Here is a 25,115-nt window from a genome sequence, read left to right as displayed (position 1 = left end):
TTGTTCAAAGAATGTCATGGGCTATCGGGTGGCCAGAGTGAGGTGCAGAGCAGGGAGCAGCAAGACATGAGCCCTGGGGCAAACGAGGCAGGGGCTGAAGTGTGCTATGCCCACTGTGGCCTCACAAGGGAAACTGGCGAGTGCAGACTTGATCCTGGAGACTCAGGGAGGTTACGGAGAGGTTCTAAGGCAGGGAATCAGATTTGGATTCTGAGACGATCACTCTGGTAACAGTGTGGATGAAGGATCAGATGGGGAAGACCACAGGAGAGGGAAGAATGAAAATAGTCCAGGCGAGAAAGGATGGTGGCTTGAACTACTGCCAGGAGAACTGCCAGGTGAGGGCTGATTTATGAGACACTAAGAAGGAAGAGTCGACAGGACTTAGTGATGAGTTCCATATTGGATACGATAAGTTCAAGGTCCATGTGGGCCATACCCAGGGAAGTGTCCAAGAGATTGATGGATGGATAGATTTATCTATCTACCTACCAACATACCTGCCTGGGGGAGTGGTAGTTTAGGGAGCCATCAGCAAATCCCTGGGAGGATGAAATGCTTGGGAGGATGAAATCTCCCAGAAATAGAGAATGGAACCTGGGATAAACCTGGCTTTCCATGAGGCAGACATGCTTAGAGTGAGTACACCTCTGTGCTGGGAGGGCAAATGTACGTTCAACTTGTTGTGGCTGACAGCATGAGGAAACACATACTGGTGAATTGTTATGCCTGAGTTGGGCCCTCTGCAGTGTTAGTTAGAGCATCAGGGAGAAACAGAGACCAAGCCTACATTCCCGAGAAGATGGAGCACCTGGGATACTCCACATGTGAGCGGTGCCCCTCCCCTGTTTGTCCATCTACGAGGTATTGCTGACTTTTAATGACCTAACTGGCCTGCGGTGCATTAGGTGGGAGCCTCCAAATACAAGGCTAGCACAGGGCAGGGCAGGGGCAGGGCCTGTTGGTTGGTACTTACACATTGAGAGGCTGCCAGGCTGGCCACTGAGCTTTGGCTTTGATGACCGTGAGGACCTCATCGCTCTGCAAAAGAGGACCACAGATATTCAGTGAGGAGAGCAGGGCTCATGGGAACAAGAGGGCTTTGACGTGGTGACACTGTCCAGCCCTACTCACTTACCTGCGATTGAGACTCTACCTGCCCAGGTGTGGGAGACATCACACCCCAAGGTGGGGGAGCCTTAGAGCCTCGGCAATCCCAAAAGGTGGGGCTGAGTGTTCAGTGTGTCTGGTGTGTGCTGGACATCAGTGGGACCCTGGAGCCACACCACTGGTTTCCAGCTCAGCCCATCCCTTCCACACTGGAGCCAGGCTCTGACTTGGACTCTGCCTGGATGGCCAGACTTCCATCTGTGTCCAGCATAGAGGGGGCAGGTGGTGTTCTCTGTGTCCAGGCACCGACTGCAATGAACCCAACCTCTAACCCGACGACTGTCAGCTCCGAGGCCTCTCCTGCTGTTGAGACCCCGGCACAGGTCCGACTCCCTTGGATGTGGAGGCCAGAACGACGCTGGGGCCCCACTCCCCTGTGCCACTCATGGTATTCTGCTCTATTTTGTTTTAGACTGTGTGTAGAGCACCCTTAACATGTGGGGACCGAGAATAATTTTTTGAGGAAGAATTTGACAATTAACATTTTGAAGGAAAGCATGAAGTCATCATTGTGGGGGAAAAACCAGAACTTTGTTGCTCTTGCCAAACTTTGAGGTTTATTTGGGCTCTTATTTTGAATTACACATTGGGGTGAGGGGTTTCATACTCTTTTCAAGGCTTAATGCTTCCACAGTCCAAATTGGGCTTTGGCTGGGGACATTCCCCAGAGGGGAGTCAGCTGGTCCTGGATCCATCCCCCCTTCCCCTGACCTCAGCCCAGCAGTGCTCAGACACCACCGTCCACTATGCATGGAAAAGCCCAGCATGTCACCAGCCGAGGAGGGAAGAGCTTTGTTGCTGACTGAACAAGCTCTGAGTTCTAGGAGGGCAGAGACTTGCTCGGTTGGCTCACAGCTCTACTCCAGTCCTTAGAGCCATGCCTGGCAGTTAGGTACTTAGAACATATTTGGGATGAACTGACGGGCTTCTCCTTTTCTCCTTAGTTGGGTACCTTGCCCAGAAAATCCCACAAGTGAGGCCCACAGGGACAAGCCCCAGAGGCACCCCTCGGGGAAGCTCACAGCCTCTCCCTGAGCTCAGGCTTCCCTGGGGGTTCCTGGGCAGATGAAAGAATTCTGGATGCATAAGACACCCCACATTCACATGTCTGCAGGGACAGCATTTCCAAGTCCCAACTAAGTGATTTACATTTTTCATGAGAGACTTTTTTTTTTTTTTTGGAGAACATCTCCCTCGCTCATTCCTAATAAATATTTCTAGAATGACTGAGAGAAGCCGCTTACCATGAAGTCACATTTGAGACGTAACCTATCTCCTGACGCCAGCACTGAGTCTCCCATGACCTGGGTTTCCTATGGTCACCTTACACGTCCCGTGCCCCTCACTCAGCCCTTCATCTGACCTCAGAGTCCTCCTTCTTCTCCAGCAGGTCCCATCTGGGTTAAAGGCACATCCAGCAGCTGCCTGAGTCAGACGCTGGCATCACTAGCCTTCTTCCACCTCCAGGTCCCTCACCGTGGCCAGGCCTCCAAGAGCCACTGACTTCACAGCCCTAACGTCTCTTGCATCCTTCTGCAGTCTCCCCACTGGTTTCCGTATCTCCTGTATCCTCTTGCTTTCCCCCAACTCACTCTCCACATGGCTGCAAATCCGACCATATCTGCTTCTTGCCTAAATCCTTCAGAGGCTCCCCATGATTTCCACGATCATGTCTTAATACCTGGCGTACTTTTAAAATTTTTAATTCCACAACAATACAGGCTTATTGTGGACAAATTCAGCATCACAGAAGCACACAAGTAAACGTTGAGCCCCTTCCTCTTTGGCATTTACCTGCCTTCTTCTCCAGAATGTTACAGTTTGGTGTGAATCATTCCAGACCTCCGACAAGGCATATGCAACTACGTATGTGGCGTACATTAGACACAGCTTTTCCCACAAACATAGCTTCACACAGAATCGCTTATTCTGTACCATGATTTGTACATTATTTCCTTGATATCATATCATGGGAAACTTTCCATGTCAGTATTTACAGCATCAGAGCTCTCCTTTTGCTGATTTTTGAAAGGTTGGAGATCTTCAAATTATGATTAGCCAGGTCAAGACTACTAAAAAAAAAAAATCCGAGAAATCAGATTCTGTCTGATGACAATCGTTTTGCCATTGAAGAATCACTAAAAAGAAAAAAATGTCAGTGTAGGTGGAGTTAAGGTGGCTACTGCGTTAGCAGGCCCTGCAGACACACCTTGCATTACATTTAAGTCTTGGTTCTCAAGTCCCAACTAACGACATACTGATTTTGTTTTTGCAGTATAAAACTCAACAAAAATTGTTTGGGCCCTTTGTTAGTATTTATGCATGGTGATGAAATTCCGTCTGTATTTCTTAGCGCTATGGAGGCTCCAAGGATGGTGGGTCCACGTGTGCGGGCATTAGAACAGCTTGTTGCTGTAATTTGTTTCATCTAGTGGTTCTACACCATCTGCAGCATCAACTGCTTATTGTTTCTTGTTTGTGATCATTCACATTATCCAGTGAAATAAGAAAACAGGAGCGTTCTGTAAAATTAATCCAGAGAGCTAAATATTTTTGTTGACATCAAAATTCTCTGGTAGAATCTAAGTTCTACAGGATTGGAGAGTGTCCGGCTTGTTTGTGGCTCTATCCAAGTGCGGTGGACAGTCAGGAAATTTTTGAAAAAAGACAAAGCTACATAATTAAAAAAAAAAAAATTTTTTTTTTGATATATATGTAGAATTCCACAGCATGGATGTTCTCTGGTTGTTTTAACCAACATTATTAGTACATATTTACTTGTTTCCATAAATGATGCCATGATGAACGTTTGTGTATGTATTTCTTTGTTTACAAACCCCAGGGTGCCCGTGTCATAGATTCCAAGGAATGATTAGAAGATGAAGGAAACTTAAATTTTTGGTAGGGCCTAGTAATTTATCCTCCACATGTCTGCACCAATTTACCCTCTACCAAGAATGCATAGGTGCCCATGTCTGCACAGCTTTGGACACTGGATACTGTCAATCGTTTTAGTATTTACTCATCCAACAGGCAGGAAAGTAGTGTGGTTGAGAGCGCAAGCTCTAGCATCTTACCTGAGTTCACATTCTAGTTGCACCTACATCCTCTGACAAGTCTGTTGACCTCTCTTAGCTTTCTCATCTGTGAAATGGGGTTAAAAAGCATATGTACTGCGTGGGATTGTTAGGTGGACTAAATGACGTAATCCATGTAATGTACTAATACAGTGCCTGTCTCAGCATAAATATGAGCTACTATTTTTATTCTTACTTACATTTAGGCCAAGCTGGAATTAGCATCGATTTGTACTACTTGAGTACAGAAAGTGGGGCACACAGTTGCATCTACAAACCCACAGAGCCTCAGGAGAACTGAGAAACTCAGGGAGCCAATGATGGGAGGTTAATTGGAGCTGGGTGAGCCTTAGATGGGGCCGCTGGGGCAGGAAGCAGTTTAGATTCTGAAGAATGGAGGACTTACGTTCAGAGCAAGCAATCCAAACTTCAGACTTAAATGGAAGGCCGTTTGAACAAGTCTCCAAGGCACAGAAAGGATCTTTCAACAACGCTTAGAGCATTGATACATCTCCCACAGGACCTTTTTCAAACAAAGTATTTCAGGGCATTCTCAGGTCGTGCCTCGTTTAGATGATGTCAGCACTGTGCCAATTAAAATTTTAAAAATGAAAGAAACTACAGGTCACTCATGTCCATCTTCACGGGGATGGCTTCTCTCATTCTGCTTTTGGTAAACATATTGGGAAGACGTGACAGCTGCACTCAGACTTCAAAGTTACTCCTACTAAATGGGAACCGCACAGTCCCAAACATGTCACAGGCTGAGGTCAGATCCAGAGGAAGGAGGGTTTGTGTGGAGAGGAAACAGGCCTGAGACTGGTTGGAGGCAGAAATCACATTGTATCGGGAGATGCCAAGTCTGAGCAGAGCAGAGAGTAAGAATGTGAGGCTTGGGTTCGGGCTGGGGGCTGGTGTTTTAACGAAGCGCACCCCACACTGACTCTCCCATGCCCCCCAGAACTACACTCAATGTGGGAGCACTCCGGGTGTCTCAGCCATGCCCATGGCAAAAGGCCAGAGTCTGCCATCTCCGCCCTGCCTTGCTCCTCTCCTCCTCTGTCTGCCCCGTCCCAGATGCTGACCTTTTATGTTCATCGCCCAGTCCTGAATCACGCCTGCTCATCATCCTGAGGCACCCTTTGCTCAGAGACGCACCGAGGCAAAGCTCTCCACCATAGCATGTCCTGCCTCAGACCTGCAGGCTTGGAGTCAGCCCAGACAACTTGCCTCTTCCCCCCAGGAAGAGAAATAGGATGCAATCCAGAATCAGAGAGGGAAAAGAATGGAAAGGGGTAGAAACAACAATAACAATAACAATGGTGATTGTTTTTATGTGCTAGGCACCTTGCTAATTACCTTATACTTAACATCGTATTTAATTCTTACAACACAAGGTAGGTATATACTTTTTAACCTTCAGAAACACATTTATTTAGCCAAACTAGTTACAGTTAGTCAATGGTAGAGCTGGAGTTTAAACCTCAGTCTGACTCTGGAGACCACACCCTGTGAGCCCAGGCAGAGGGGAGCTAGGAGGGAGGATAAGGTGACCATTCTCTCAAAAGATCAGGCCCCTCCCCCTAGCCTGTGTCTCTGCTGCCCAGGAGGGCCTGTCTGAGCCTACTCTGAGTGCTGAATGTTGCAGCTACACTTGGAAAATTATCAGACAGTGTTCACAATACCGTTAACGTGAATGCTGTCCTGAGAACTGGTTTTGATGAGGAGGGGAGAGCACAGGGTCCTTGAGCTGAAGAGGAACCATCTTCTACTAAAGAGGGGGAAACCCAACGCCACTAAATGCACATGAAGTGATACACATGAATGCACACAGACACCTTGGCCCCAGCATGCATTTCTGTGCATTCATCAGCTGGTTTCTTGTGAAAACCTTTGGGGATAAGGTTGATCTCATTTTGCAGATGAAGAAACTGAGGTTCAGAGAAGTCACATAACTTGTTGAAGGCCACCCAGAAACCATGATTCCAATACAGATGTGTCTGAGTCTAAAATTCAAACTCTTCCCAATTTCCCTGACTACTCTTCATCTCCATCTCCCTCTCATCTCTCTCCCATGTTGCCTGTATTTTCAGCAAGAGCATAGCTGCCCCTGGCTGACAGTTTTCTCCAAGGAGCCCTTGCTTTGAGATGCATGTCACCAGGTTTCCTCTGGAGGGCAGTGTCCTGCATTTTGCATTAAGACCTCGATGAGCAGTGTTTGGCCCAACTGTTTGCTTCTACCCTTTCCCTGACTCTTCACTTACCACCCATAAGAAATATCAGTCCTGATGACTTCCACCTCTGAAGGGAAGTGGAATGTCCTGGTCATGAGCAGCAGGAAATGAGCCATTCTATTCGGTGATGATGGAGCTCTAAGCACCTTTAAAATCAACTGTGCCCAACAGTCCCTCCCATCATTTCAACAGGCTCTGGGTTTATTGGGTTATAAACAAAAACAGACAACTCATAGCTGGTACTGCTCTATAGTTTGCCCATGATCTCGTGTGGTCTGCACTGCAGCCCTCTGAGGTAAGCAGGTGAATGGTCCCATTTCTCAGATGAAGTAACTGAGGCCCACCTCTGTCCTCTGAAACTGCTTTGGTCAAGGTCACCACTGAGCTCGCCATCGCCAATGGTCAGTGCCCAGCTGTTAGCTTCCATGACCCCTCAGCAGCACTTGATACAGCCGGCCACTCCCTCTGCATCGCACTTTCTACCTGGCTCTGGAACTTGTTGCCTCTTCATTTTCTTCTCACCTCATTGGCCATCCCTTCTCAGTCCCCTTTGCTGACCCCTCTTCACCTTCCTCCAAACATTGAAGTGCCCTGGGCTCAAGCCTCTGGTCCTCTTCTCTTTTCTAACTACACTGCCTTGGTGAATTCATCTTGTCCCATGCCTTAAAATCCTACCTCAATGTACACTGATGACTAATCAAGTTTAATCTTCTACCTCAGCCTCGCTTCTGAACTCCAGCCTTGTATATCAACTGCCTAACATTTTTGTCTGGATGCCCAATTGACGTCTGAAACTCAGCCTGTCTGATCTCAAACTCCTGGTCTTTTCCTCCCCAAACCTGACTTCTCCCTTTCCCCTCCCATGACATGGCAAAGCATCCTTCCAATTTCTCATCCTTGATACTTCTTTCTCTCATACTCCTCATCCATCAGCACGTCCTGTCAACTCCACTTCCCAAATGCACTTATGAGCCAACTACTTTTTGTCACCTATCCTGCCACCATCATCAGTCACCTAAGTTGTTGCAATTGCTACCTGGCTAGTCTCTCTGCCTCCTTCCTCACCCTCGTCCAGGCTCTTCTTCACACAGCAGCCATGTGGTGCCGCTGGTCAAAATGCTCCAATGGCTTCACATCTCACAGCAAATGAGGACCTTACCATGACGCCCATGGCCTTTCATGTTCTTCCCTGTCACCCTCATCTCTTACTACGCTTCCCCTTGCTCACGGTGTCTCGGCCACCCTGGATGTCTTCCTTTTCCTCAGACGGGCCGGGGACACTCAGCCCCTGCTGTGCCCTGTGCAGGAATGCTGTCCTCCCAGATCTCGGAGCACTCACTGCTTTGCCTCCTCTGCTGTTTGCTCCCATGGCACCTCTCAGTGACGCGTTTGCTGACCACACTATTCAAAGTAGCCATTCTCGGCCCCCTCCTCCACCAGGCACACCCCCATCACTTTATATGATGATCATTTCTCCCTAACATCTGTCACAGTCTAATATACTGTGCATTTTGCTTATTTACTTTTTATCGTCTCTCTCCCCGCCAGCTGAATAGGAGCTCCATGAGCACAAGGGTCTGCTTTACTCCCTGTGGCACGCTGTGCTCAGAAGCGTGCTTGGAACATGCTCAGTCTATATGAGTCGAATGAATGAGAGGCTGTGGTGAGGACGGAGTGATGTGCTCTGAGCGCCAGCCCTCCATTGGCCGAGCGTGGAGACGGAGCTGTGTGAAATGACACGAAGAAACCCAGGCATTGAGCTGGTGGGCACTGGGGCAGCAGGAGGAGCGGATCAGAAAACTGCTAGAACCGGCAGGTAGCAGAAGGAGGGGTATGGGACAGCACACAGAGGCCACTCTAGGAACCGTGGTCAGAGCTCACAGGTTCTGAGTCCGCCTCAGTCGACACCCCAGAAACCTGGGTTGGCCGTTTATAAGTGCCCATAGCATGCCTCGTCCCCTGGGAAGCAGCTGCCATTGCAAGCTGCTGTCTGATCAGCTACTTCAAAGCCCGCAAAGGTATCTGAAGCCCATTCACGGATCCACGAGAAGATGCTGTGGCTGCACAGAAGCATTTCAAATTCAACTTCTTTTTCTCTCTTGTCAAACACAGCCTGTAATTCTGATGGGAAAATTGCATAATGCTTGTAGATGACAATTTTCCTGGGAGACAGTTTTGTGAAAACATCTTGGCATTTCTGAAGCTGGAGAGGAAGGGCCCATCTGAGTCACCTGGGCCCGACCCAATGCCCCTCCACCCACATCTGTCTGTGGCTGGCAGGTGGAAAGCTCCTCACGGGCCTCACCCCGTGACCTGCGCGAGAGGGCCATCCTTCGGTGCCTCTATCAGCCACAGGTATCCATTTAGCTCATCCTTTGGTGACCGAAGTGCCTATCCTAGGTTTAACCTCATTTTCTGGATTTTCATCGTGGCCTTCATACTGTTCACGAAAGCCTGCTTCTCCTCTGAGTCCAGCAGGGAGCTGGACAGGTCAATGGGGCATGTCTGTCTCCCCCATCCTGCCAGCTCCTCAGGACCTAATCTTCCTCGGCCCCTGTCCCACCCCCTTTCGCTATCTCTGGCAATTAGCAAAATATTAGTGCCAAGGCCAGAGCAGAGAAGTAAGACAGAGGCCAGGCCAGGCAAGATTCTGACATCACACAGGAGAGAGCATGCTAAGCAGGAGCTGTCTGCTTTCAAACGGCCGGGGCTGCACAGAACCCCAGCTGGAGCCCGGAGCGGGAAGATGAGCTGGGCCAGGTCTGACTGAAGGTGCCTGTAAGGCAACCTGTAAGGGCAGCAGCCCAACCCTACCCATCGCCGGAGGTATTAAACGCACAACATTCGACACCTCTCGCCCTTCTTCCCTGTCTCCCCTTCCTTGAGGACAGCTCCTGTCAGGTCCTGAAAGCCAGTGTTAGAGCAGGGGCTGGACTGTGTCCTCCTGTCCCCAGCACCAGCCTGGCTTGGGGCAGGTATGCAGGGAATGATTAAGGGACAAATGATGGATTAGTTAATTAAACACTGAATTAATGACAAGCTGGAGGCAGCCTCTGGCCTTTGCTGCCCTCCCAGCGGGTCTGAGGGACACTTCCTGTGAGGGCTGTGGGCCTGGGATGCTGCTGCAGTGTTGGTGGCATGAGCGCTGGGATCTGATTTAGGTGTTTACAGGATTCTGCTGACAGCTGTGGGAGAGTAAGCTATGGAGGACAAAGGGGAGATGGGAGACCAGCCAGGTGACACTGGGCCAGGGGAGAGCAATGGAGGGGGTGAGAAAATGTCGGACACAAGACATTATTTTAAAGGGAGAAGCAACGAGATCTATGATGAATTGGATATGGGGTGTCAAACAAAGAGGGGTCAAGGATGATTCCAAGGGGAGATATCATGTTGGCAGTCGGAGCTATGAGGCTAGAGATGTAAATGGGAAAGTCATCAGCATATAGGTGGTAGTTAAAGCCACAGGACACAGTACTTGGGGAGTGAGTGGAGACAGAGAAGAGGGTGGGAAGAGCCAAAGAGCCTAAGACGGCACAGCCAGAGGCAGCAGGACAGTAGGACCTGCCTCCAGGTCCTCTTCAGAGCCCTGGGCTACTCCCACTGACTTCCTACTGCCCCCGCCATTCCTGACTGTCTCCACTACCCCGTCCTATCCTCACTGTTCCCTGCAATCCCCACTGTCCTCCTATTGTCCCCACTGTCCCCCGATGTCCCTGCTGTCCTCTGCTATCTCCAGTGTCCCCCGACTCCCTGCTGTTTATACAGCCCCACTGCTGCCAGCCCTGCAACTTGCTCACTGCTGCCACCACTGCCCTGCCGGTCACTGCTGAAAGTGCAATTGAAGCAGGTTTAGGAAAGACAAGTGGCGAGGCCATGCAGCCAGCAAGCCCAGACAGCTCTTTTTGAGGAGTCAGCTGTGTGGGGAGTTGAGACAATTGGCAGCAGCAGGAAGGACATGTGATTATTTTTTAGAAGGTAAGTGATGTTAGGGTAAGTTTTTATGTGGAAGAGTGTAATCCAATACAGAAAGAGAAATTGTTATTGCAGGAGAGAGGGAAAGGGTCCTTGAAAAGATGAGAAGAGGTGAGGTCCAGACCCGAGGTGGAGGGGTGGTCTTCCAGCCAGTGCAAGAGGATGGAAGAGGAAAGCAGAGAATGGTAACCAGACACCCGTGATGACTGGCATTGCTGGGGGCCGATGGCCAGGATTCTTTCATTCATTCAGCAAATAACTGACTGAGCCCCTGTTCAGTGCCAGGCTCTGCTCTGAGTGCTCGAGGCAGAACCCTGAACAAAACAGACACCAGTTTCTGCCCTCATGGAGCTGTTGTTCCACAGTGAGCAGGCAGCCACAAACAAATGAACACTTACAGTGTGTCAGACTTTGGCTCTCTGCAGAAAATAATGCAGGTGAGAGCAAGAGGGAGGCCAGGGCGGGACAGGGAGGGCTATTGCAAATTCAAACAGCGCGGTGGAGGAAGGCTTCACTGATAAAGGGACTTCAGTATTGTATGGTAGAGGTGCTAATACATATGAAAAGGACCAAGAAAAAACTCTACCAAGATGAAAATACGTGTATAGCTGACATACTAAAATAAGGTCTTAAAAAAATAGCATAACCATATTACAGGAAGTTAGAGAGAGAGAGAAAGGGGGGGGCAAAAAGACCCATAATCCCATCATTATTATCCAGCAGCTGTCATCAATTTGTATATTCATTTGTATTGATTCTGAAGCTGGAGAGGAAGGGCCCATCCGAGTCACCTGGGCCTGACCCAATGTCCCCCCACCCATGTATATCTTTGTCACATAGTTTCTCTCTCTCTCTCTCTCTCTCTCTCTCTCTCTCTCTCCTGTTATCTCTACCATTTCCTTGCACAATGGTAGTTAGATTATACAAATATTATACAAACTGATATATCTTACTTTATCATTTAATATATCTTATATATAATATTATTTGTGATATACTTCCTTTAATGATGAGCCCAAAGATCGTACAGCATTGTAAAAAAAAAAAAGATACAAAAGTACATATGTGTGTTTTTTACATTGCTATACAGTCTTTGGGTTCATCTTTTTAAAAAGAGTTATACAGGCTTCCCCCGCTATCTGAAAGCAGAGCCTTCCTACAAAACCTTTCCTAAGCCGAAATGGCGTAAAGCGAAAAAGGAATTGCTAACAGACGCACAAAATACATGGAAATAAAGCACCAGTGTTCACACAGGAAAAGCTCCGGCTGCTTGATGCTGTGTGTCGTTCTGGGGGAAGGAGCAGGGCGGTGCCACTCTCTGTTCGGGGTGCAAGCTGCTTCTCTATCTGCTCACTGTGAAACAAACGCTGAACGCTATTCTCGCCTTTTGTCTTTTTTCATAAAAGTGAAAATCTTCAGATTTCTTTCGGTTAGCAAAAACAGGTACCAATGTGAGTCTTTCGCAAAAGTGAACGGGCCACTTCAACTTTCGAAAAGCGGGGGATACCTGCACCACTAATGAGATTATCTCTAAAATATACGAAGTAACAAAGCAAGACAGAACAGTTTATGTAATAATCTACTTGTATAATAATCTAGCTACAACGGTGCAAAGAAGTGATAGGGCTAAAAATGTGTGTGTGTGTGTGTGTGTGTGTGTGTGTGTGCGTGCGTGCGTGCGTGCGTGTGTGTGTCCTTCACTGTGCATGCAAGAGGTAAGGGCAAATTTCTAGACGAGATGGGCTCGGAGCCAAAGCAGAGAGTAGGGAGAAGGGGTAGAAAAAACAGTGCGAGGGTAGAATTGATAAGGCATCTATCTGCTGGCTTCTTGACTTGACAGTTTTCAAGCCTCTAGGCTTTGTTGGGCTTTATTATCTTTAAAATAAAAGCAGTTTCAAAAGGAAATGAGAATTCATTTGCGCACCAAGATCTCCCTCTCCTCTCTTTCTTCACAAGAAACTTCCGACTCAGGTATCATACTGTCAGCCTGTTTTGCTGGGTCCTTAGATAGAATAACATTTCACTTCATCATCTCCCTTCATCCACTGATTTCCAGAAAAAGCTTTCAAATTATTAAGTAATGAAGCTTCAAATGACCTGGATGGGAGAAATAAGCATGCCTTAAGGTGCTCAGCACGTTAGCATCAAATAAGGTTCCAGAAATGCTGCTTTCTTAAATGGTGCTATTTAAATGCAAAGGAACAACTTGATAAGCTGTAAAAGCTTAACCCTTCTCATTCCTGAGACCCCACATATACTTCTAAAGATTACCATAGGGAAATTATGTGTTGTCAGCTGACACTCAAAGGGTGTCCCTATCAGCAGGAATTTAAGCTCACACACACACACACACACACACACACACACACACACACACACACACACTAGCCTGCTAGGCTTCCCATGGTAACAGAGGGTCCCCTGACTGTGAAAACCCCATTTTAGTTTAGTTATCATGGTGGTATCACGGAGCAGGAGTTAAAGAGCAGTGTAGTGGAATAAAGTGATTGAAGTTCAAATCTTGGCTCAGCCACTTAGGTGCTGTGTAAATTTGAGGAAGTCGCTCATCCTCGCTAATTGGATTCTTCATGTGTGAAACACATGTATTGAGCTCCTTCTACGGGTCAGAGACTGTACTGGGCATGGGGCATAGGCCAATGGACAAGGCGACACAGTCCCTGCTCTTGCGGGGAGTGTCCTCTAGTGGGTTAATAATATGTGAGGATTGATTGAGATAATATAAGTCAGGGGCCAGGTGAACAGTAATGAATAGGGTAACTATGATCACTTAGATATATTCACACCTCCCTAACCCTCCTCTTTCTCTGTGACCTCCCACTTCTGCTGACCTAGACCTTTCAGCCTAAATCGCCTACATTACCTGTCACGGCCAGGCTGGCTCAAGGCTGTGTGCCTCTTTGCCTGGAATGCTGTTATTCCTTTCCTCTCAAGTAACTCCTCTGAAAAGCTGCCTCCTCCTCCTCCTCCTCCTCCTCCTCCTCCTCCTCCTTTCTCCTTCTCCTTCGAATAGAAATTTATATACAGTTTTCTCCACTTATCCTCTGGGTATATGTTCCAAGACCCCCAGTGGATGCCTGAAACCATGGATAGTACCAACCGAACCCTAGTGTACTATGTTTTCCCCTGTATATACATCCTATGATAAAAGTTAACTTATGAATTAGGAGCAGTAAGAGATTAGCACAATAACTAATAATAAAATACAACAGTTATAACAATATACTGTAATAAAAGTTATGTGAATGTGGTCTCTCTTATTGTACTGAACTCACCTTTTCAATTAAAGGAAGCACTTTACGGTTTCTTTTTGGCATATCAGAATTCCCAGCATTGCTACTGCTATTGAGGTTTGGGGCCATTATTAAGTAAAAATAAGGGTTATTTGAACACAGACATTGTGAAACCATAACTGTAGAGCTGATTACCTAGATGGCTAGTACCATGTTTCCCTGAAAATAAGGTCTAACCGGAAAATAAGCCCTAGCATGATTTTTCAGGATGACATCCCTTGAACATAAGCCATAATGTGTCTTCTGGAGCAAAAATTAATATAAGACCCGGTCTTACTTTCGGGGAAACATGGTAACTGACTAGCTGCGGAGCATATACAGCAGACACACTGTACAAAGGGATGATTCACATCCCAGGAAGGATGGAGTGGGATGGCATGAGATTTTATCACGCTACTTAGAGCGGCGCACAATATAAAACTTATGAATTGTTTACTTCTGGAATTTTCTATTTAATATTTTCATACCGGGGTTGACAGCAGGTAACTGAAAGCACGGAAAGTGAAACAATGATAAGGTGGGACTACTGTGTTTAAGGTGTACAACATGATTTTTTTGTTTGTTTGTTTTTTTTTTTTACAGGACTTTATTGGGGAACAGTGTGTACTTCCAGGCCTTTTTTCCAAGTCAAGCTGTTGTCCTTTCAATCTTAGTTGTGGAGGGTGCCGTTCAGCTTCAAGTTGTTGTCCTTTCAGTCTTAGTTGTGGAGGGCGCAGCTCAGCTCCAGGTCCAGTTGCCGTTTTCTAGTTGTAGGGGCACAGCCCACCATCCCTTGCGGGAGTCGAACCGGCAACCTTGTGGTTGAGAGGACGTGCTCCAACCAACTGAACCATCCGGGAGGCAGCTCAGCTCAAAGTGCTGTGTTCAATCTTCATTGCTGGGGGCAGGGCCCATCATCCCTTGCGGGACTTGAGGAGTTGAACTGGCAACCTTGTGGTTGAGCGCCCACTGGCACATGTGGGAATCGAACCGTCAGCCTTCGGAGTTAGGAGCATGGAGCTCTAACCACCTGAGCCACCGGGCCAGCCCAACGCGATTGTTTTGATATACAGATACATAGTGAGACGATTGCTACAATCAAGCTAATTAACATATTCATCTCCTCACACAGTTAATTGTGTGTGTGTGTGTGTGTGTGTGTGTGTGTGTGTGTTAAGAACACCTGATATTTACTCTCTCTGCAAATTTCCTTGTACAATACAGTATTATTAACTATAGTCATCATGCTGTACGCGTATATCAGATCTCCAAACTTGTTCATCCTGCATAACTGCAGCTTTGTACCCTTTGCCCAACATCTTCCCATTTCCCCACCTCCCGCCCTTGGTAATGCCCTCTTGTTGTCCCCAGACTCTCAAACCATGCTTTTCCATATCTCAATCACGTTCCATTATTATTTGTATGATTATTTGTTCACTTATGTGTCTTTCCTACCAGAAGGTATCTAGCAAAGGTAGGTGCATGATCAAACATATTGAATGAATGTTCAAGAAATGAGTTTCTATTCCCAAATGCTATATGTGAATTAGGAGAGCATCTGGAAATTATTATTACTGCCACCCAAAGAAGCCTTTGTAGAACTTTGTGATTTTCATGCCACGGAGATATCACAGGTTAATGTTGTAATTCACAGCAGAGGTAACCAGACACCTCCTAATATTTTTCTCAGAGTAAGGTCTGAGGAACCTAGGGCTTTGCAAATATATTGTTAGGGTCTCAGTTCTCTATGGGAATTTAAACATTTTATATTTTTATAATAATTAAGAAAAGTCAAAGTATATTACGGATGTCTCAGATATCTTATAATCAAGCACCACCAGGCAATTTCTGAGGGTGGGATGCATTTGCATTTCTATCCCATTGCTGCTCTACACCACTTTATTGTGGGCCAGTGTGGGGGCCCTGTGACACCCTGCCCAGATCACTCTTCAGCTGCGGGGAAGGAGGCCAAAAGGCAGCCTTCATCGGTCAGTGCTTTCTGGGGATTGCGTTGACTGGATGAAACTGCCTCCTTCCAGAGGCACAGAGATTGGCCCCATTCCCTCAAGTCAGAACAACTCTGAAGAGCCACTCCCCACCCAGTGGGTTGGCAGGAGCCTACCTCAGGCCTGCAAGCCAGCTCAGCCTCTCCCTCTGCCTGTTTCTGCTCCCACCCCTTTCCTTCCACAAGTGTGGTTCCCCAGAGCATTCCCTGATAACTTCCTGCAGGTTAATCTTGACAGTCTGCTGCCCAGAGAACCCAGCTGCTACAGTTGGTAGAGAAAAAAAAGAGTCAGAGTTAACAAATCAATTCTCACCAGGTAAAGCCTGAATGACATGTGTCATGTTGGTGGTTGGGAGAGTAGTGGGAGAGGTGAGTTAGGCCCAAGGGCCCTGGTGCACGGGTTCCCTAAACTTCAAAGGACTTGGCTCAGGGAAGTCAACATCGCATGTAGATTGTGAGCAGCCATTTCATTTCAGCAACACAGCATCACCCACATTAAAATAATACTTCCAATTAGCATTTTAAAAGGATTTTAGTTTTGTGCTATTATTATCATCGTTATTTTGCTTTTATAGTCATATGAGAGCTATAAGCATAAGGAGTTAATATCAAGTTACCTTGGCACATATTTAAAGAATAATATGATGAAAATACTTATAACAATCCTGGGCATTTGTGAGCTTATATATGCCCTTTAAAAGACATCCATACCTTATTCAAGTTTGGGAATTATCCAATTTTGCAACAGCATGATATTAAGAGCTTGGGTTTTGGAAACTCTGTGGCTTAACTGTGCAATCTTGGATATGTTACTTAACTCTCTGAGCTTTGATTTTTTTCATCAGTAAAATGGGGATAATTACAAGCTCATTGCAAGATAGAATGAGCTATAAGTAAATGTAGAAGGCTTGCACAGTTCCTGACACATAATAAGCGCTTAATATATGGCAGCAGGCAGTTTACTAACAGTAAAGAATGCACCTCTCTTCAAGCCCTTTCCAACCTGGAAAAACTCTGGGGTCTGTTTCCATCCCTGAGAGACAGTAGAAGGATCAGGTTTCCAGTAAGTTACTTCCAACAGGAGTCAGAGTTAAATTTTCTTTAAAGCTGGCAAACTAGCAAACACTAATGCCCCAGGACCCTCAAAAGTGAAAGGTTAAAAACAGAAAACTGAGAAGGGCTGTGACCTCAATTTAAATTCAGAGAATTTTACATTTAAGGACCACTCAATAGATGAAGTAAGTGTTCCTGTGGTAGGCTGAGTAATGGTCCCCAAAGATATCCGCGTTCTAATTCCTGAAACCCGTGGCTGTGACCCCAAGGATTCTGCAGGTGCAATAAGGATCTTGAGATGGGGAGATGATCCTGGATTATCCGGGTGGGCCCTAAAGATGCGTCCTTATCAGAGGGAAGCACAGGGAAATTTGACTGTAGGAGATGAGAAGGCAATGTGAGGGGGGAAGCAAAGATTGGGATGATGTGACCATAAACCAAGCAATGTCACCAGTCACTGGTAATCTGGAAGAGGCAAAAAGCACCCTGGAGCTTGGCCAGCACTTTGATGTCAGCCCTGGAAGACTCACTTTGGACTTCTGACCTCCAGAACCGTAGAAGAATAAAGGTGTATTGTCGTAAGCCACTAAGTCTGTGATTAATTTGTTTTAACAGCAATAGAAACTAATATAATTCCTATGGGCCCGATTGCCCTTTCAGTTAGTGAGTTTAGTGAATATAAAATAACCAAGACCAGTCATTAGAAGGGAGAGTGGAAAGGGCATAGAGTCTGAAGAGCTCATCTGAATCCTGGTCTTTTCACTTTCTAGCTGTGTGACCTCAGGCCTGTCAGTCAGCTTTTCTGAGCCTCACTTTCTTCCTCTCGAAAATGGGACTAAAGTTAACTCATGAGGTTGCTGTGAGGATTCAACGTTGGAAAACCTTATGAACCATACAACTATGTAAACGATTTCCATTATTATTATAATTATTACTGTTTTTAAAAATAATCCAAATTGAAGATTGTAATGAACATGCCACCTCCTAGGAAGATGGCCTAATGAAGCATAAAATATATATCTAAGGAGACTTCATGCTGGATTTGGGCGTGCTGACTGAATGTTTTGGAGTACGGTGCTGAAAAATCTGTTCTTAGACTCTATCTAGTTCCTGCTAAACTTCACTAAACTGACCTCGGGGCCCACCTGCAATTCCTTACTTTTACAACCCAGGCCGAGTGTAGAGATATTGTTGTCACTTGGGCTTCTCTCTGATGAGATGTTTTATTTTCCTTAAGAAGAGAATATCAGTAATCCAATCATCTCTAACTATTGGGCAATTTTCCTGCACTTGAAGATTCCTGAAGTATAAATCATGGAAATAATCCATGCTTGAAGCTATAACAATAAAAACGACTATGATTTTTCAAATGCAAGACTGTTCACATATCTCCAGTTTATCTTCATTGGCACAGCAAATAGCCCAGAAGTTTGAAGTTGGAGCCTATCAACATTTTTTTTTTCCTTTTTGTAATTCAATTGAGCTTTTCCTTGCTCAGGTGGTAAGGAAAGAATTACTGTTTTGATTGAAACTATACGTAGTTTGAGTTTTTTTAAAAAAACATTTTTTACAATGGATTTTTCCTTATTACAAAAATGTGTTCATTGTACAACATTTAGAAAATAGAGACAGGAAAAAAAAAAAAACTAATATAAAGACAACCTGTATACCGCTCAAAGATAACCACTGTAACTTTTTACATTTTAAGCTGAAAAACAGACACTTCAGTGTGCCTGAGTGTGACATTTAAGGGGTCACCAAAGTGGTTTAATTCCAATGGTAACAGGAACCTGGATTCTCTATTTCTCCGTGTAGTTGGGCCCTGCTGTGTGTGAGTAGACCTGGCCTAGAAAACTCACACCCCAAAGTGGGAGAAATCACAGGGACCGGCTTCCAGCTTCTGTGAGCTGTAGTCTGGAAAGGCTGCCGCCATCATGCCTTTATATCAGTGCAGGAGACCTCCTAACTCGGTTCCTGCCTCCAGTTTTACTCCCCCACCCCCTCCTCCAAACCATCATGGGGACCTTTCTACAGCATACATTTGACCAGGTCAGTTCACTTCTTAAAATCCTTCCTTTAGCTTTAGGGATGAAGTCCAAACTTTTTTAGCATGGAACACAAGGGTTCCCCTGTCGGCCTCCCTACTTCTCCAGCCTCCTCTCTGCCTCTGCTTATGTCTGCCCTTTCTTCTAGTCACCGCCGTCCTCAGCTGCATCCTCGTCACCAAACCAGAGACCAAGTACTGGGTGTGGCCTGTGTGCTGGGTACCACATTGAGCATGTTACCTATGTGATCTCACCTACATATAAAGTGGGGCTATGGATGAGGAAACTGAGGCTCAGAGAAACCCAACAATTCACATCCCTGCATGCGGCTAATAAGCAATGGAGCCAGAATCTGAGCCCAGCGTCCTCTGATGTCCAAGCATAATCATTATGTTACCTGCCTCCTTACTGAAGTGCCTGAGTTTCCTGAACCAGATATGCTTTCTCTAAGCTTCTGTACCTTTGCATAAACTATCACCTCCATGAGGTACCTTTTAACACTGTCTCACCCAGGTAATGCCTCCCGGTCCTTCAGAATCAGCTCAAGCCTTCCGTTTAGTGTAGCGCCCCTCCCTTCCCTGTGCTTCCAAGGTACCATATGTTGATCTTACTCATGGGATCTACCTCGCTGATCTGCAGGTACCCTTTACATAGCACGCATCCCTCCCTCCCCTTCCCCACTGCGAGTGCCTCCAGGAGGGAAACTATGTCTCATTCATCTATGTATCTCCACTCCCCACTGTCTGGCACAGGATTTGGCACAAAAGAGATAATAAATGTTTGTTTAATAAAAGAATGAATGAGCAGCGTCTCCTAGAGCCTTTAAGTAGGCTCCAACTAATCAAACCTTGATTTGCTTATAATGTTCCTGCCAGCAGTGGTGCTGACAAAGAAGGAAAATGAAACCCAGGAAGAATTCTTCTCCACCACATCTCTTGTCAGGCTGGAGCCAGATGAAAGAGCCCATCATTCACTAACTGCTGATGCTCGGTGCTGCAGAAGGGAGCTGGACTTCCCAAGCATTCTGTTTCCTCTCATTATTGTCATTTGGCTGTTTTGTGATCCAGATACGGTCCAGTGGTAGGTGAAGGGTAACAGAACATGCCACCCCAAACAGAATATGCCAGTGAGAGCTGGGAGTGATCAGAAGGCTGGTAGGTGGCAGAGACCAGGACAGAAGCTGGTATGGAGAGGTGTGAACCTCGCAGGAGCATGGTTCTTCCCATAACGTGAGGCATGAGGAGGTGTTAGAAATGAAATGGAGCCTGACCCCTTCTCCTGTCTTGAGTTATGCGGGATATGGGAGAAAAATGCCCTTTACTTGAGAGAACAGGGGGCATACAGACCAGGTTTTTGATAAGAAGACATGGAGAGGGAGTTGTGTGGGCAAGGGATGGAGCGGAGCTTGGGAGGACACAGGAGGACCACCCAGACATTTTCCACTGCCCAACACGTCAGTGAGTCTGCCCAGAGTAGGGATCTAGCTTTCCTCAGCATGGTTATCCTGCTTCCTATTATTGAGAATCAGTTGCATCATTTATCACAATGCATTATAATTTTAAAAAAATGTGTTTATGTCCTACGTCCAAATTCCAGGTGTAGTGGAAATAGTCTAAGCCTGGAAATAAGGAAGGCCTAGATTCGAATTCTGACTCTCCCTTTCTAGCTATGAGGCCTTAGGCAAGTCATTTCACCTGTCTGACCCTTAGTTTCTTCGTGTATAAAATGGGTATAGTAACTCTACCTATTTTGTGGGTTGCAGTGAAGAATAAATCAGATATTGTCTGGAAGCTCCCACTAGACTGTCGGAGACATAATAGGTTCTCAATAAGCCTTGCCCCACCCTCCTTGACTAAATCACCTTTTTTCCTCCATAGTCTGACACCATTTATGAAAGTGCACAAAATATGCTGGTTAAATGAGTGAATGAGTTGGTTGAAGGAATTAACGGAGAAGTGAATAAATGAATTAGTGAATGCTAAGTTTCAGAAAGATACATTGTTGAGGAAACCCGAGGTACTTTGTCATGGCTGAAAGGACTTCTCTTGCAATTCTTTTAAGCATTTAGCCCAGGACAGGTCCTCTGTCCTATTTAAAGGTTGGGGCGATTCCTTTGTCCTGACCTGGGCATAATGAGCCATGAAAAGCTTGCGGATTTTTTTCTATTTTAATCCTTCCATCCGTTTAATGGGCTATATTTTCTCTGGAAACAGAGGGGTGAACACCACCAAGATAATGGGTAATAACATTAACTACTGGCATTATCCAGATATTATTCAATTAAGGTAATAACTCCTAATGCAGGATGAATTGCTTTTATCTTAAGAATCTAATTCAGCCATCAGCTCACCACCATATTCAAACGACAGAAATTACCTTTAAGTCATAGATCTGTAATGTGATGTTGGAATGGATTTCTAATTATATTTTATGATGCTATATTATAGATGTTTTTAAGGTTGGGATGTATAGCTTGCCGTGTTTTCATTTTCTATCACCAGGCAATTTGAAATCCTTTTCAAATACATGAAGAACAAAAATTAGAAATTTGGGGAACAAAAACCACTTCAAAGGCATGCTTAAAACAACCTAACAATTCACCTTAGTAAGAATATAAAGAAAAAGAGGCTAAGATTGTTACTTAAATTACCGCTGGCCCTTTGAAGACAGAGATGGGGAAGAAAAATCACCTTCCCAAAGTTGAATTCAATAGTAGCTTTGTCACCTAGCATATTGGCTAGACCATGTCTGGAGCCTAGTGCTCTCCTTTCCTGACCCAAGTCCTTGATTTTGGTGGTGTGTGCGGGGAGGGGGGCGGGGTGAACCAGAGGAACTGAGACATGCTCAATGGTGAGAAATAGGAAAGTCAAGTGGATTTTATGTGAGCTCATGAGTACTGGGCACTCCACACGTAGGGAAGTGTTTTTGAGAAGCCGTAGTCTGAATCAAATATTGCCTGGGAAGCACAGAGTTGAAGGAGAGAGGTCCAGCCAAATGGTTTTCATGGACAGAGTCATGGAGGTATCTTAGTCAAATGAATTTACCTCCATCCTGGAGCTAGACTTGCCGTCAAAACATCATGTCTGCTGGTCATGATAGCCCGTCTCTTGGACTACACAGAAAACCTTCATCACCTCCTCTTTGACTGCCCTCTTTCTAGAGGCCATGCAGGCCACTCCCTTGTATTTACATCTTTTTCCTTCAGCCCGGCTACAATAAGCTACAAATAGGTGGCAGTTTTATAACAAATATTCGATGTTAGAGGACACACCCTCGTTGTGATGACTGGAATTTAGCCAGCACCCACTTATAACCAGATCTCAGTGTCACTTCTGCATGTGGTTTAACTCAGACCTTCTGAGCTAATTCTTCCTCCTTCAATTCTTGGAGGGTGCCCGCTCTCCTCATTATGGGGGCCCCTCCCCATAGCCCATTGCATACTGTCTACACTTGTATTTAGAGAGAGAGAGACTAGAATAAGGATAGTTTTCCCCTTTGTAGTCTGAATTTAACAAAGTTTTCTAGTGAAGGACGAATTCCCTGCTGCTTTTCAATAAAGTTGAATGTGACCGCAGCAGGTAGGAACATTGCAATGAGGAAGAAATAGGAAGGTTCCATAAATTAATGTGTGGAAGCAGAAATCTATATTTATTCTGGTTCTTTTAAGTGAGCTAGATGAATGGCTTCCAGCATAGGTGGCAGTGGGTGGGTGGCAGGCTGGGGAGCAGGATGGCTTTCTGCACCCACCCAGCATGATTAGATCTGACAGGCAGGGACAATTCAGGGAAAGCCCCAGAGTATGGACAAATTCTTCCTCAGCTAAGACTGTGCTCAGTTCTCATCTATCCCACTGGGTACTTTGTTCATTTTCCACAGCCTAGAGCAGGATTCAGTCCGCCACTGTTCAGAATTCATGAAACAGAAAAGTTATTCTATCCAAATTGTCAACAGACAAAGCTCATTTCAGTCTCGCTTGTAACTGGGAAAACAATTTATGACAGAGAAAAGAAATGGATTTGCAGTTTGCTTTTCTAGGCTGTTCTTAATGTGGTTCTGATCTGCCCTGAGACCATCACACAGCTTTCCTTGTGGCACAGAACCCAGCCAATGGATGGAGGACGCACGGTAACATTTTACGGGTCCCTAGGCAATCCTGCTGCTTGCTTGTCACCAGGGCCAGAGATATATTGGCTGTGAGGACACGCCTACCACCTGAATGCCCATGGAACAAATGCCCCTCTGATTTGGGGCTGACACTTCATTCATTCACCACCCATTTATTAGGTGTCTGCCATGTGTACCAGGCTCTGGGAACACAGAGATGATTAAGACATGGTTTCTGCTTTCAAGGAGCTCATATTTTATCAGGGGGACAGATGGAACACATAATGACAAGTCGGGCAGATAGTGGCCCCAGGTGCTGCGGCTGCACTAAGGAGGGGCTATTCACTCTTTCTGGAGTAGCTGAGTTCTCAGCAGACATTCCATAAAGTGTGCGACATAGATAGGACCCTCTGGGAGAGGAGGAGAGGATCTAGGAGGGAGGAGGAGGTAAGATATTTGGTTTTCCCAAGTCTCCTGCCTCGCATCCCCGTGTAAAGAATGGTTCTGAGAGCCACAAATGCCATAGATGTGACTGAGTCAATAAGACCCTGGGGCTATCGTCAAACAAAATAGAAGGGGGCAGGTCTGCATTTTTTTTCAGCACAAATTATTAACTGTAGTGAAATGTCGATGTGACAATCATATTTTACTGTTTTGAAGCACCGAGTCTGATGCTTTGCAAACTGTAGTGTGTATCAGAATCAGGAGGGCTTGTTAAAACAGATTGTTGGGTCCCACCCTCCAGAGTTTCTGATTCAGTGAGTCTGGTGTGAGGCCTGAGGAGAATTTTTATTTTTAACAAGTTCCCAAGGGACAACCACTGACCTAGACAGTACCTGTCACATAGTAAGGGATCAATAAATGATAGCTCTTAATAGTATTACGTACTATGCTTAGTGCTTTACATAAACTAGCTAACTTAACCCTCATCATAGTACTATATTGCAGGAGCTACCTTTATCATCCTTATTTTATACATGAGAAAGTAGAGACTCAATGATCTCAATATTTTGCCCAGGGTCACAGAGCTGATAAGTGGCAGAGATAGGACATTGAAACCCAAGACTTCTGAATAGAAAACCCATGTTTTTTTGTGTCACCCTTTTCTGTCTATTCAGTAAAAAAATGTTTTTTTCTTTCCTCTTAAAAAACAACAACAACACAATAGCTAAAGAGATTTAACTATAAATAAATGGTCTAGAGTCACAATACCGTTATTCCATTTCAAATATGTCCCCAAATATATTATTAAAACGATCCTCAAGAGCGAGTGGGAAGACCATTTATTTCTTGAAAATTGTGAAAATATATGAGAGAGCAAGAGCTGGCTGTGCCCTGAGTCCAAGGAGCCTCCTAGGCCAATAGCCATCAATCATTTTTGTTTTTGTTTTTTTAAGTAATGGAACACATTTTGTTAAGCAAAAGTATACTCAGAACCCCAATATGTAAAGCAGACAGGAATAGGGCTGCTTCTAGACTTACGAAAGAAACATTGGTGCTGGCTGCCATGACTGAACTGTGAACTCTTGTGGGCAGACCCTGAGTGCTCTCCCCAGGTGAACGTCATGTCTGAGACAAGCAAGAGAACCTTCTGATCTGCTTTGGAGTTGGATGCAAAAGTGCATCCAACTTGGAGTTTCTCAGAACCAGAAAGAAGGCAGATGAACTCCCAGCGAACACCCATGCCACGTGCCACCTTCTCCTGAGAAGGGCTTCACCAGGACCCTAGCGGGGTAGGGTGGATTGGTTAAATCAGCCTAATGCTGTTGTTAGGCCTTCCTCACAGGAATGATTTTAGCACTAGTTCGATCCGCTTATATTTATGGTTGATAAACCATTTAGTGAACTACTTAGTTCATTCCTTATCAAATAATTCTTTTATGGTCTCTGTGAAGTTCGGAGTAAGATACCATATCAGATATTTCTAAGGAGAAGGACCCCAGCAAGTAAACCCAACTGTTAATTACCATTACTATTCAATAAGACAAGTAAGCAACCATTCTTCCCCCCTATTCTTCTGCCTCCCTCCCAGCCCCACTCCAGTTCAAGCCATTGTTTTCTCAGTCTAGTTGTGTAGGACACAGCTCCCTGGCCCATGCTGGTATTATGAGCTTTGCACTCCCCCTGGCTTAGGTAGTCTGTCGCCGGTCGTCAGTCAGCCGCAC

At 45.7% G+C, this 25,115-nt stretch overlaps 1 protein-coding gene across 1 annotated transcript in view; it reads right to left on the bottom strand.

The window, feature by feature from the left end:
• SPON1 (spondin 1) overlaps positions 1-25,115 on the bottom strand; it is a 244,233-nt gene that overhangs the window by 24,409 nt on the left and 194,709 nt on the right. Inside the window, exon 7 of the mRNA XM_019754482.3 lies at positions 977-1,041. Coding sequence (XP_019610041.3) covers positions 977-1,041 — 65 coding nt within the window. The remainder of the gene's footprint in view (positions 1-976; positions 1,042-25,115) is intronic.

This window comes from Rhinolophus sinicus, chromosome 14, assembly GCF_057876585.1.
Source record: "Rhinolophus sinicus isolate RSI-liver-muscle chromosome 14, RSI-T2T, whole genome shotgun sequence".
In the NCBI taxonomy this organism is placed as follows: Eukaryota; Metazoa; Chordata; class Mammalia; order Chiroptera; family Rhinolophidae; genus Rhinolophus; species Rhinolophus sinicus.
This window is presented reverse-complemented; position numbering and strand designations above follow the sequence as displayed.